We start from the raw sequence: 13578 nt of genomic DNA on the forward strand, positions 1-13578 counted from the left end.
CATAACCACCTGCACCTTTTTTTTTTTGAGAGGTGTACACTGCAACTGAAAATCGCACATTGCTAATGCGTTTCGCACTTTTTCATACGATTTTTTCAGTTCAACTACGTTTACCAAAAAAATGTAATCGCAGTTGAACTGAATAATTAATACACGGTCAGCTGGAGGTACTCAAAATCAAGTTCAAATCCAAAACGACACTGTCAACTTGGTGTTGCATTTGGTGCAACCGTGCATGGAGGAAGAATGTTTGTTTTGATTTGTTATCTTCCCTGTGCCGTCAAAGTTTTTTTCCGATAGGATTTTTTTCGTTGAGCACGCGGCGGCCGCAGCAGCAGCATCGGCTGGCAGCAACAAAACTGATGGGCATGACGTCGGCCATCAGTTTGGCGGAACCGAAGACGGAGGACCACACCAAGACGGCGGAGCTGTAGAAGGCTCTCGAGCCGTACAACGTGTTTGAGGACGAGTCCGTGTGCGTGGCGCCGCGCAACTTCGAACGGCAGGACTACTTTGGGTCGTTCTTCGAGCTGCTGAAAAAACAGCCCGAGGTGACAGTACCGCGCCGTCGAGGAGGCGCTTGTGCCGGTCGTCAAGATGAAGTTTGACGGCATCAAGATTGATTTGCTGTTTGCGCGGTTGGCGCTGAAGGAGATTCCGGACAACTTTGACCTGCGCGACGATATGCTGCTGAAGAATCTGGACCCCAGGTTGGTGCGCAGTCTGAACGGGTGCCGCGTCACCGTCGAGATCCTGCGGCTGGTGCCCAACATTGACAACTTTCGGCTGGCGCTGCGTTCGATCAAGCTGTGGGCGAAGAGTGAGTTGAGCTTTGGTTGGTATCTTTTGGGGTTTTTGTTAATATTGGGGTTTTCTTCTTTTCACTGTTTATTTTTTCTGTTTTCAGAGCATGGAATCTACTCCAACTCTTTGGGTTACTTTGGAGGTGTGTCGTGGGCTATGCTGGTGGCCAGGACGTGTCAGCTCCCGAATGTCGTCGCGGCCACGCAAGTACACAAGTTCTTTCTGGTGTTTTCGCGCTGGAAGTGGCCCCAGCCGGTGTTCCTGAAGCGGCCGGACACCGTGAATCTGGGCTTTCAAGTTCCGCGGGTGAACGTGCAGGGTCGGTTCATCACGCCGGCATATCCGCAGCAAAACTCGACGCGGAAGGTCATGCTGAACGAGTTCAACCGCGGCATGCAGATCACGGACGAAATCATGCTCGGCAAGGCCGGCAGGGACAAGCTGTTTGAGGCGCCGAGCTTCTTCTTCAAGTATCGCTACTTTATCATACTGCTGGTGACCTCGAACAACACCGACGACCTCCTCGAGTGGTGCGGACTGGTCGAGTCCAAGATCTGCTACCTAATCCAGAACCTGGAGCGAATCCTGCACATCAACCTGGCCCACGTCAACCCGAAGTGCTTCGAGCAGCAGGAGTAAAACCAAAAGGACGACGGCGGCGAGGGCGCAGACAACACTCTGCTCGCTCTGGTTTATGGGGTCAGAGCGGCCAGAGAACCTGACCGAAAGCATCCAAAACTTTACCGATGCCGTGCACAAACATGCGGTGCGTTGAGCGATTCTACAGCCAAAAAAACGCGTCTCTCACCGAGCTGTTTTCTTTCAGGTGCACATCAAGGTCCTCGAGACGACACGCGACGGCATGAAGACCGATGCGCGGCACGTCCGGCGGAAGCAGCTCAACCAGTACCTCGACCCGAACCTGCTCAAGCGGGAGCGCAAAAACCAGCAACTCCTTCGCCGTCGCAAATGCGCAAACGACCTGCTCAGAAGAAACTAGAAACTAGAGCGAAATTCGAGGGGTTTTGATTCGCGGTGTTTCGGTGAGTGATCGTATCACTATGGCAGCGTTTGGTTTTTTGGCCGCCGTGGAGCTAGCAGTTTTGCTCCACAATGTTAACACATTATGGCCAGAACAAAACAGTGTTTCTAGACTGGTTGGACAAAATTACTGGTGTCGTGGCACCTGTGCCGATGTCGATTTCGACTCTCCGCTAGGTCAGCGACGAATGTCTCGAGTGTGACGAATGGAAGTTATTAAATTCGTTTGGACCGCTCTCTACCATCGCACGTCGATCTTCACAGTGTCAGGTCAGTTAGATTGACCAGCGGAATCACGGTTCCGTTCTCTAGCATCAACGGAATCGGTGATGTGGAGGTGTAGTGTGATATTTTAAACAAATAGGGCGTTTTGTTCCGGCGAAATTAAGTTTCAGATCCTCTGCGAAAGTTATTCCTTGTTTCGCATAATCTACACCAACCATCAAAGGAAACACAGTCTTCAAAAAAGTTAGGGCTTTCCTTCTTTTGAATGCAGAATCTCTTTTTGCATTAAATTTCTAAATCAATTTATCAATAATTTATATTCAACGCAAAATAATATTTGCCTTGCGCGTTCTCTCTTTTCTCTTCTCTCACTACGCTTCATTACCTGCTCTCGCGCAGGCAAGCGCTTAGCGCAGGCAAAAACAGTCTGAAGTGAAACGTTTATGCGGCTGGTCGTTGTTTACGTTTTGTGCGCAGGTATAATTTTCAAACAAATCATTTGATTTACCAGATATTTAATTTACATTTTTGTTGATGATCATTTCAGCGCCGTGGAGAACTTGATGAAAACGGAACAGCTGGTGCTGGAGAACTCGATCGGTGATCAACAGAGATTTTGCCGGCAGCCGGCCGACAATATTGTTCCGCCGATGATGCGACGAAGCGAACAAACGATTGGCATCAATCAATTTGAATAATCAGATAAGTACATATGATATTTGAATATTATATTCAACTTGATACTTTGTGATTTTTTTTCTTCTTACTTTTTCAGGTTTAGACGATTTTGGCAATATGATCAACTAAACAGAATCAACATTCAACTAGAATTTAAGCCGCTAAAGTTCAAATACTATTGCTGTGAACCATCCGTCAAAAAGTGAACAATTCTGTAAAAAATAGGTAGGTAAAAATGTATGAAAAACTTTTAAAAACTATTTCAAAACTATTTCTCAAAAAGTGTAAATTTGTGTGATAAACTTTAATTTACCATTTGAAAACTATTTCTGAAATAGTGAAACTGGGAAAAAATGTAGGATAAACCTTAAATAACCATATGAAAACTTTTTCCAAAATAGTAGCGCTTGGAAAAAATAGCAAGAAAAACCCTAAAAAACCATTTACGAACCATTTCTAAAATAGTAGCAGCAAGGTTAAAAATTGTGCGAACAACCTTAAAATACCATTTAAAAACCTTTTCTGAAATAGTAAAAACCGGAAGAAAAACGTCGCTTTTACGCGAAAATTAACTTTATTTTAACCATTACACAAATGGTAATTTGACGAAACGTTGTTCGGGGATTTTTAAGGTTACCGTTGCTAACCACCCTCAATTCAGATGGTCGAACTTTATGATAAATGGTAGGGTACCATTTCCGATATGGTATTTTTAAGGTTTTCCTACCATTTTTTAAATAGTGGTTACGATCTCTGAAATGGTGAGTAAACCATTTAACAAAAAGTTTTTTTAAGGTTCTCGTTTATGCGGGTTGGTCGATTTTACTATATGAGAAATTAGTTGTTAGGCAGAAAACTATATGAGGTTTTCATACATATGTAAATATTTTTATAAACTTGGATTTTACGTCAAATAGTCATTGCCCAAAAAATTGACTATTCCCTATATAGTTTCTGAAAAACTACTTTACCGACACTACTTTGCCGACACTTTAAAAAAGACCGCAAAAATGAACCCTACAATTGTTGTGATAACTACTTCGGATATAATCAAATTTGATTTTTAAGTTCTATCGATAGTTGGTGAATGTTTACCGCCATTATATGTGATGTTATTTACGTTGCTGCCGAACTGCTGCCGCCTTATCCGATTGATCTATATCTGTTGGTGGTTTTTCAGTGGTTTTGGTGACATGTTGTGTTAGAAGGGAGCAAGCTCGGGGGCAAGTATTTTTCGATAAGTCCAAGTAGTCCAAACAATTGACTCATTTTATAGTGAACAGTAATAGTCCACCATGTAGTACACATATTTTTGGTGTATGGTAAGAACAGCATGCCTACTTTTTCTGGAATAGTGAAAGTCAATTTCATGAGCCCTCGTAACATTTTTCTTCTTTTGGGGAGTTTTCTGATAATCTGAGGAGAAGCCCGCATAAAAATGTATGATGATTTGCACTGTTAAAACCATCCAATTACAATACATATTACAATATTTATGGTAAGTTTATTGTTGACTTTTTCGAACTTTACTGGAATGGCGATGAAGCTACTATACAATTCATGGTTACAGCTAATTGTAAGGTTTTGTTATTGGAAATGTTATAAATGGAAACAATAAAACTATCGTAAAATGCATGAATATAGCAAATCTTATGGTTTTTGTATTGGAAATCTCATAATGCATTTTTTCCAATTTTTTTGTTACATTACGTTCATTGTAATGTTATAGTTGCGTAGTGTGAACTTTTTTGAACGATTTTTTTAAAATAATTTGAATCATGTAATAAAAGTATTAAAAACGAGTTATATTTTAAAAACAAAACATCACAAACGATTTTGTGAAAAGCTCAAATCAAATCAAACAATTTTAAAAACTTAAGCATTAAAACATTAATTATTTTACTGTTCCCTCACAAAAAAAAATATTAAAATATTAATTTATTAATATATTGATATATTAATATATTAAAATATTCAAATAATAAAATATTGAATTATTAAAATATTAATTTATTAATATATTGATATATTAATCTATAATTTATTAATATATTAAAATATTAAAATATTAATACATTTAAACATTTAAACATTTAAACATTTCAACATTTAAACATTTAAACATTTAAACATTTTAACATTTTAACATTTTAACATTTTAACATTTTAACATTTTAACATTTTAACATTTTAATATTTTAACATTTTAACATTTTAACATTTTAACATTTTAACATTTTAACATTTTAACATTTTAACATTTTAACATTTGAACATTTTAACATTTCAACATTTTAACATTTTAACATTTTAACATTTTAACATTTTAACTTTTTAACATTTTAACATTTTAACATTTTAACATTTTAACATTTTAACATTTTAACATTTTAACATTTTAACATTTTAACATTTTAACATTTTAACATTTTAACATTTTAACATTTTAACATTTTAACATTTTAACATTTTAACATTTTAACATTTTAACATTTTAACATTTTAACATTTTAACATTTTAACATTTTAACATTTTAACATTTTAACATTTTAACATTTTAACATTTTAACATTTAACATTTTAACATTTTAACATTTTAACATTTTAACATTTTAACATTTTAACATTTTAACATTTTAACATTTTAACATTTTAACATTTTAACATTTTAACATTTTAACATTTTAACATTTTAACATTTTAACATTTTAACATTTTAACATTTTAACATTTTAACATTTTAACATTTTAACATTTTAACATTTTAACATTTTAACATTTTAACATTTTAACATTTTAAAATTTTTAACAATTTAACATTTTAACATTTTAACATTTTAACATTTTAACATTTTAACATTTTAACATTTTAACATTTTAACATTTTCACATTTTAACATTTTAACATTTTAACATTTTAACATTTTAACATTTTAAAATTTTAAAATTTTAACATTTTAACATTTTAACATTTTAACATTTTAACATTTTAACATTTTAACATTTTAACATTTTAACATTTTAACATTTTAACATTTTAACATTTGAACATTTTAACATTTGAACATTTTAACATTTTAACATTTTAACATTTTAATATTTTAACATTTTAACATTTTAATATTTTAACATTTTTACTCAAAAAAAGAAAAGGCATAAAATAATAAGGATCCCAAAACGAACACACCATGACACCTGACGTCGTCGCCTGAACCGTACGACGCTCCCAAACGAACGCACCATGGTTGAGCGGGTTGAGCAAGCTGTCAAATTTTTTCACTCGCGATGCGTGTTCGATCCTGTTTTGTTTGGCCGCAGTTTCAAAAGTTTTAATCGAAATGAAATCGCGTGTGCTTGTGAAAAACCAAACTCCCGGCGTCAAATCTGCCGGGTGACTGATCCGGGAGGGAGAAGAAGATTAGTGTCAGCAACTTTTGGTGAGTATTTGGACCGGTGAAGAACATTAATGCGTCCGCAATTTGGGGCAGATTCCGTCGCCATCGTCGTCGTTTGAAGTAGGTACGTGTGTTTTGGTACTTCTTCCGGACCGGTTTGGAAGAAGTTACCAGATGCGTCCGGGATTTGTGCCAGATTCTGTTGTCGTCGTCCTTCCGGACCGGTTTGGATAAAAGTTGCCAGATACGTCCAGGATGTGTGCCAGATTCCGTCGTCGGTCATGTGTGGGTGCGTGTGTTTTTGAACTTCTTCCGGTTCCAAAGAAGTTGGCAATCGCGTCCAAGATTTGTGCATCGTCATCGCCGACGTTTGTAGTGTTTGTGTGTGGTTATGTTTTGGAATTTCTTCCGAAACGGTTTGAAAGAAGTTGCCAGTCGCGTCCGATTGTTTATGCCGCTCACACGTTCCGTCGTCGTCGTTTGAAGTGTATCCAGCCCCATTTTTATAGCCCTCTTAGGAAATACCTTTTTTTTCTATTTTACAGGATCCTCAATCGTCAACGAATCAGAAGAGCTCCGGGATGTAAATATCAGGCGTTTCATGAAATTTGGAGATGGCGGAACCCCTCCTGCAGCAGCAGCAGATGTTTGTCATGGTCTGATGCATTAAGTGATTTGTTTAAATTTTCAAGATTCTTTCCGCAAACGTCAAACCATAAAAATTATTGCCGGATCTTTTCTGGAAGAGATTCGGCACCAGTTTGTACTGATTTGACGTTTGCTGAGGGTGTCGAAAAGTTTGACTAAGTCAACTGCTTGCAAAAAAACAATGGTCTGCTTGGGTAACTTTCTTAAGTTTATTTTGTTATTTTTTTTCTTTTACAGGAGGCATTTGCAACGGTGCGGAGCTATTTGATTACGGGACACGGAAGCTTGATCAACGAAATGAAGAATTCAAAAGTTAAGATATCTTAGATTTTGAAATTTAGCAATTTAAACATTTGAAAATTATACATTTAAATATTTTTTTTCAAAACTTGAAAAAAGAAAATTTAAAAATTTAAAGCAAATTGAAATTCTACAATTTCAAAACTCCCAAATCCTGAAAATATAAAATTAAAAAACGACGGTATAAAAAATTAAATTAGAAACTGTGGGTTCAAAAATTCAAATACAGTCTGCATTTGATTTGATAATTTGAGAAATTTAAAATAAAGGGCTTAAATAAATTTTAAATTTAATAACCAAAGTTTTTGTTTAAATATCTTGAATAAAAGCATTTAAGAATCTCAGAATAAAATCTGAGAATTTTGATCTGGGGGGGTGAATAGAGCGGTTCAAAAGCGGAACCGTTTTGAACTGCAAAGCGGAGCCATTTTACTGTTCGCCAGAAGCAGCAAGTATTGTAATCATTCATTAGGGAAATTATTGTAAAAACCAAATATGGTTTGTTGATTTTCTTTTTCTTTTGATATAGCGAACCTTTTGTAATTATTCTCCGAATCACCATAACCATTACCAGTAAAGTCGTCGTAGAGCCATTCTTTCTCCAATGAACCCACTTCCTACTGGCTATTTCTCCCTTTTCAGTGCTCATCCGGAGGTCGTCTCCAACAATTGATTCCGCCCGAATTGTGGGCACGATTCGCTTTTTCTAGTACAAAACGTTATTTATTAAGACTTGTACTTTGTCTCAAAATGGGCACTGTACTTCTTAGAGCTCTTGCTTACATTTTGTTCCAAACCGACTTCGCAAAACTTCACCCACTTCTGACGCAGTTATTTGTCTTCCGAAAACTTGGAAAAAAATGCGCACAGAAGATTTCAAAACAAATTATTCAAGTGCAAAGAAAAAGTCACGCTTGTGCTCATTCGAAAATCACGTTACGCATTCTCTCGTCTCATCCCCCAGATTTTGATTATTTAAATTAAGATTTTTCTTAACTTAATTGTCTTCTCATTTATTAATACCAGCAAATCAATCCGGAGTCTCCAGTCGACAAAAGGTACCGGCGGACAGACTGAACACACCACGGCATCACCCACCCGAGGGGGAACAGGAACCGGTCTCGATCGAGGGTTTCAAACGGAATCGAAAGCGAAAGAAAACGTCGTGGAAGGATTCCTTTTGGCGATTTGCAAAAAGCTGAAGAAGGCGTTAACAATTCATGAACAAATAAACAAAGTGGTTCAATGTTGAATATAAATAACATACTATGAATAACAATAAAACTACTGTAAAATTTACTTTATTTACTATTTATTTTAATGTCCGAAAATAGTTTTCACAGTAGTATTTAGTGGGGAATAAACCATAAAGAATTATAATTTTACTGTGTAATTCATTGTAATGCTTATTAGTTTTATTGTCCGCATATAGTTTTTACCGCATCATTTACTAGATAAAAAACCATGAAGAACTGTAAATTGACTGTGCAATGCATTGTAATGCTTGCTGTTTTTATTATTAATGTATGATGATTTCTATAGTCAGGACGAGTTTTTGGATGAAAAATGCAACATTAGATTAACAGTAAAATGCGTCGTATTTGGTAAAAAAATGTATGGAAAAATTTCGAAATTTTTATGGTACCGGTGCATAACAACCCCCCTTTTTTATGGTAAAATCCCAAAATACGACGCAAATTATCTTAAAAAACGATGCTGTCTACTGTTAAAACACTGTCAAAATGACAATATATTTTATCGTTTTGTAACGTTAAAATTTACTGTAAGTTCATCAGAAATCTTTATGCGGGAGTGGGGGTGTTGAAGGTTCTCTATCATCCAGAGGAATCGACTGTGATCAATTTACTTGATAAAAGTTGAAATTTTTGTACCAATCGTTTAACATATAGTTGGATTATATAACAAACTGTAATTGTACTCCATACTGTTGAAATATTGTTTGAACTATTTGGACTTATAGACATTTTTAATTCAAAATAGTATGGTGTATAGTAATTTTACTTCATGTAAGTTGACAAATTATTTGGATTATAAAAACTTATCGAAAAAAATGTGGCCGCCATCAATTGTGTTCTACTATAGCATTTATAGTAGGTTTTTAGTTCTTACAGGTTCTGACTATAAAAATCTAAAATCTGTGGAATTTTGCTATATTGTTCTCAATAAAGTTGATAAATTGTTTGAACTATTTGGACTTGTACATTTTTTCGTTGAGTCACGTTGTCTAAACAATCCGAACTGTTTAGTGTAAGGTTATTGTACCCCAAATAGTTCAAAAATAGTTAGAATCATTAGATTTACTTCAATAAAAACGTCATCATTTGACGATCAGTTTCGTTCCCGCATAAAGATTTCTGATGAACTTACAGTAAATTTTAACGTTACAAAACGATAAAATATATTGTCATTTTGACAGTGTTTTAACAGTAGATAGCATCGTTTTTTAAGATAATTTGCGTCGTATTTTGGGACTTTACCATAAAAAAGGGGGGTTGTTATGCACCGGTACCATAAAAATTTCGAAATTTTTCCATACATTTTTTTTCCAAATACGACGCATTTTACTGTTAATCTAATGTTGCATTTTTCATTCAAAAACTTGCCCTGACTATAGAAAACATCATACATTTACAACAAATACAGTAACCTTTACAATGGATTTCACAGTAAATGTATAGTTCTTCAAGATTTTTTCCCTGCTAAATAGTACTGTTTAAACTATATTCGTACATTGAAATAAATAATAACTACAGCAGGTTTTATTGTACTTTTATTTTATTTATGGTATGTTTTACGGTATTTTCCTTAAATTAACAGTATGTTTTATTTTATTTTAGTTTCATTTACACTGTTTTTTTTTAAATTGAACTTCAAAAATGAAACAATTTATTAGAAACAAACCAAGCTTTTCTTATTACTCATCACTCACAACTCCCGTCAGGATTTTCGTCACCGCCGTCCGTCCAGCATCTCGCCATTCAGGAAGGGTTTCCTTTAATCACCGCCGCGGTCGAGTTGAAACTGTCGTTGGGCTCCCTCCGACGTTTTCTTTCGTAATTCCGCTTCAAGCTGTCGGCCAAAAGCTCCGTTTTGTCGAGACTGCAAATGTAAAAAAACACAATTAGAATCAATTTACACAGCCTGCATCCCACAACTTACGTCCACTTCTTCATCTTCAAATGTCCTGCTGCTTCAGGAATTAACGTTGCCACCAAGAAAGGAACCATGATGGCAAACTGGAATGTCCGCATTTCACGTCTACGAGCATCCGCGTTGGAAGTAGTAGACTCTGTAATCGAAAAAAAAACAATACGTTAAAAATAGGTAACCTAAAAGAAAACACATCGGCCTGCCCAAGCAAGCCACGGAAAATGTCTACTGCTACAAATGAGAAAAGCTCGGAACTTAACCTCAAAGGTAAATTGTTGCACACCCTGGACTAACGAAGCAACCCATTCAAGCAATCGAAGCAACCATCAATCATTCAAGCATTCATTCACGATTCTACTTCTGACACTCGAACAAGATAGAATCAAATAAATTTAGCTCTCACGAAATACAACATAAATAAACCAAATGAACTTTTTTGACAGGTGTCAGTGCCGGGACTCAAAATTTTGTTCCGGTTGTTCCGTTTCGCATGGACACAAACACGGTTAGGAGCACGACAAGGACACGGCCACGGGAATGGCCAGGAACAGGCACCTACACGGCCAGGGACACGAAAACGGCCAGAAGCACAGACACGAACACGGTCAGGAGTTCGGACAAGGACACAGCCTAGAGCACGGCCACGGGAACGACAAGGAACAGGCAACTACGTGGTCAATTGCGCGTACACGAACACGGACAGATGCACACTTATCCGAAAAAAACTCAGGTTTTGACGTTTCGCGCAATCGGAAGCAAATTCAAATTCAAAAAAGAAATGTTAAGTCGTGAAAACGACACCTATCAAACCACTGAGTTCTTTGAGCTCATTTGCTACGTCACAGTTTTCTTGCCTACTGCGGAGTGGGATTCCGCCCCGTGGCTCTATCCTTTTCCAATAGAATAAAATGTCAAATACTCACACGAAGATGTTCGAACTCCTCGTAGCTTTTCCAGATCGAGCACTTGGCATCTTGGAGGCCTCCATTCGGAATGGATTATTGACGGTGGCCGGAAATGTCCGCAGTATGCGCCGGGTCTGCGTTTCCACTGCGGGTTTTGTCCCGTAACCGAACAGCTCCACACGCCCACTGAAAAAGACACAAATAATACAAAAGAATAGCTTGACAATTTTTCGAAGCAGGCCATGGCAACAACCTGCTGTTGCTTCAGGGGGATTCCGCCCTCTCCAAAATTAATAAAACTCCAAAAACTTACCCAAATGTGAGAAAAATCCGCCATCCCGGAGATGTTCCGGTTCGTTCACCCGGCGGATTTGATGACGGAGGTTATTTTTCATAAGCACACGCGAGTAAAACTTGATTTCGATTCGAAACTGCAGCCAACACGCCCAACACGAAACATGAATGAACACGCGCGAGAGAAAAAGTTTGACAGCTCGCAGCTCGCTCAATCATGGTGCGTTCGTTTCAAGAGCGTCGGCTGCACAGTTTCTGTATAATGGTGCGTTCGTTTTCTGATTCTTATTTATTGCTTTTTTACGATTTTTTTTATTTATTTCGCAATAATGTTTAAATGTTGAAATGTTGAAATGTTTAAATGTTTAAATGTTTAAATGTTTAAATGTTTAATGTTTAAATGTTTAAATGTTTAAATGTTTAAATGTTTAAATGTTTAAATGTTTAAATGTTTAAATGTTTAAATGTTTAAATGTTTAAATGTTTAAATGTTTAAATGTTTAAATGTTTAAATGTTTAAATGTTTAAATGTTTAAATGTTTAAATGTTAAAATGTTAAAATGTTAAAATGTTAAAATGTTAAAATGTTAAAAATGTTTAAATGTTAAAATGTTAAAAATGTTAAAATGTTAAAAATGTTAAAAATGTTAAAATGTTCAAATGTTAAAATGTTAAAATGTTAAAATGTTAAAATGTTAAAATGTTAAAATGTTAAAATGTTAAAATGTTAAAATGTTAAAATGTTAAAATGTTAAAATGTTAAAATGTTAAAATGTTAAAATGTTAAAATGTTAAAATGTTAAAATGCAACGATATCATGTTAGTCAGACTTTTTATCAGGGTAAGGAGGTGAACAAACCGGAAAATGTTAAAATGTAGAATTGTGAAAATGTCAAAATGAAAAAACTTCGACATTTCAAAATGTTAAAATGTCAAATGGCATTTTGATTTTTTATGTTCTTGAATTTTAAAAATTATTATATTTAATTTTTTCACGGTTGGGTGTGTTGGCAATTGTTTATGCTCCATACAAAAAAAAGTGTGAACACCAAGGTGGACACCTAACCTATAAAAACCTAAAAGCAGCAAACGCAAAATAAACATTAAACACTGAGGGTTGAGACACAAAAATTGTCTGTGGTTGAGTGTCCTCATTAAAACAGTGCACTTTATCAAAATATCACATATGACTATTTAAAATTCAATTTGGCATTGAAATTATATTTCTGGTATTTTAATATTAATTCTCAATACTTACCGAGTTTAACTTTTTTTATCCTTAGAACGAAACGAAAACGAATTTGACTTTAGCTGTCGGCCACCATTGCTAGTACCAACCACTAGTGTCTTCCTTTTATCTACAAGGACTTCGCCACCCTGGGCTCCTATGTGTACGAGAGTATGTCACGGAGCGAAGGCACCGAAACCCCATACTGACACTTAGAATTTCAGGGTGCCCGCTGCGGGATCTGAACCGGCGATCTCTGGAATGTGAATTCAGTGCGCGGTCCGATTGATCCACACGGAAGGTTAATCTTGAATCCTTGAAACCTTGCAAATATTTTTCAAACTTCATGTCCCCCTCTTCAAAATCGGCTCGAAAAATCAGGAGGTAAAAAAATCAGCAGCTTAACTTTTTATGGAATTAGAAGTCTAATCAACTGATAACAATTTCAAATGCATTTCCTGCGTTGATAAACATATTTAGCATGATTGAGCGCGTCTAAAAATATATTTAAAAACCAACTTTTTTGCGAAAGAACATAATTTCTGAAATACTTAGATATTTTGAAAACTAAAGATTGCAAAACAATTGAACTGGTGTAAAATGCATTTTAAAACACTTTTTTCATTCAAATATTGAATCCGTTTGAAGCTTGCGTATTTTATATTTCAAAGGATAATTTTTTTTCATTACGTAACTAAAATTGAACTTACTGTGAAAAAAAAAATCAAAAAATACATCATCGTATTTTTTCTATCAAACCACGCAATTTACTGTACCGATATATTTTACGGTAGCTTATTTTTTGAGACTGTATAAGATTACATATAACAAAACCATCCAACTTGCTGTAATCATGAATTTTAAGGTAGCTCTACCGTCATTCCAATA

General features: G+C 35.6%; 1 protein-coding gene, 1 long non-coding RNA gene and 1 pseudogene across 3 annotated transcripts; 2 read left to right on the forward strand and 1 right to left on the reverse strand.

The window, feature by feature from the left end:
* Positions 1 to 325: 325 nt before the first annotated feature.
* On the forward strand, positions 326 to 2915 carry LOC120427211 (poly(A) polymerase alpha-like; annotated as a pseudogene).
* A 2750-nt stretch (positions 2916 to 5665) lies between these two features.
* LOC120427217 (uncharacterized) lies at positions 5666 to 8903 on the forward strand. Its single transcript, XM_039592077.2, has 4 exons — positions 5666 to 6186; positions 6690 to 6800; positions 7030 to 7104; positions 8119 to 8903. The coding sequence occupies exons 1-4, from the start codon at positions 5991 to 5993 to the stop codon at positions 8292 to 8294; spliced, it is 558 nt and encodes a 185-aa protein (XP_039448011.1). The 5' UTR covers positions 5666 to 5990; the 3' UTR covers positions 8295 to 8903.
* Positions 8904 to 9531: 628 nt separating this feature from the next.
* Positions 9532 to 11684, reverse strand: LOC128092483 (uncharacterized). 2 transcript variants are annotated; one of them, XR_008211807.1, is made up of 4 exons: positions 11482 to 11684; positions 11187 to 11354; positions 10273 to 10402; positions 9532 to 10212 (listed from the first exon to the last, which is right to left on the reverse strand). It is a non-coding gene; the product is annotated as an uncharacterized LOC128092483 (long non-coding RNA). The 2 variants fall into 2 exon arrangements; XR_008211808.1 differs by having other exon boundaries at positions 10524 to 11354; positions 11482 to 11623.
* Positions 11685 to 13578: the final 1894 nt, after the last annotated feature.

Source organism: Culex pipiens, chromosome 1 (assembly GCF_016801865.2).
Source record: "Culex pipiens pallens isolate TS chromosome 1, TS_CPP_V2, whole genome shotgun sequence".
In the NCBI taxonomy this organism is placed as follows: Eukaryota; Metazoa; Arthropoda; class Insecta; order Diptera; family Culicidae; genus Culex; species Culex pipiens.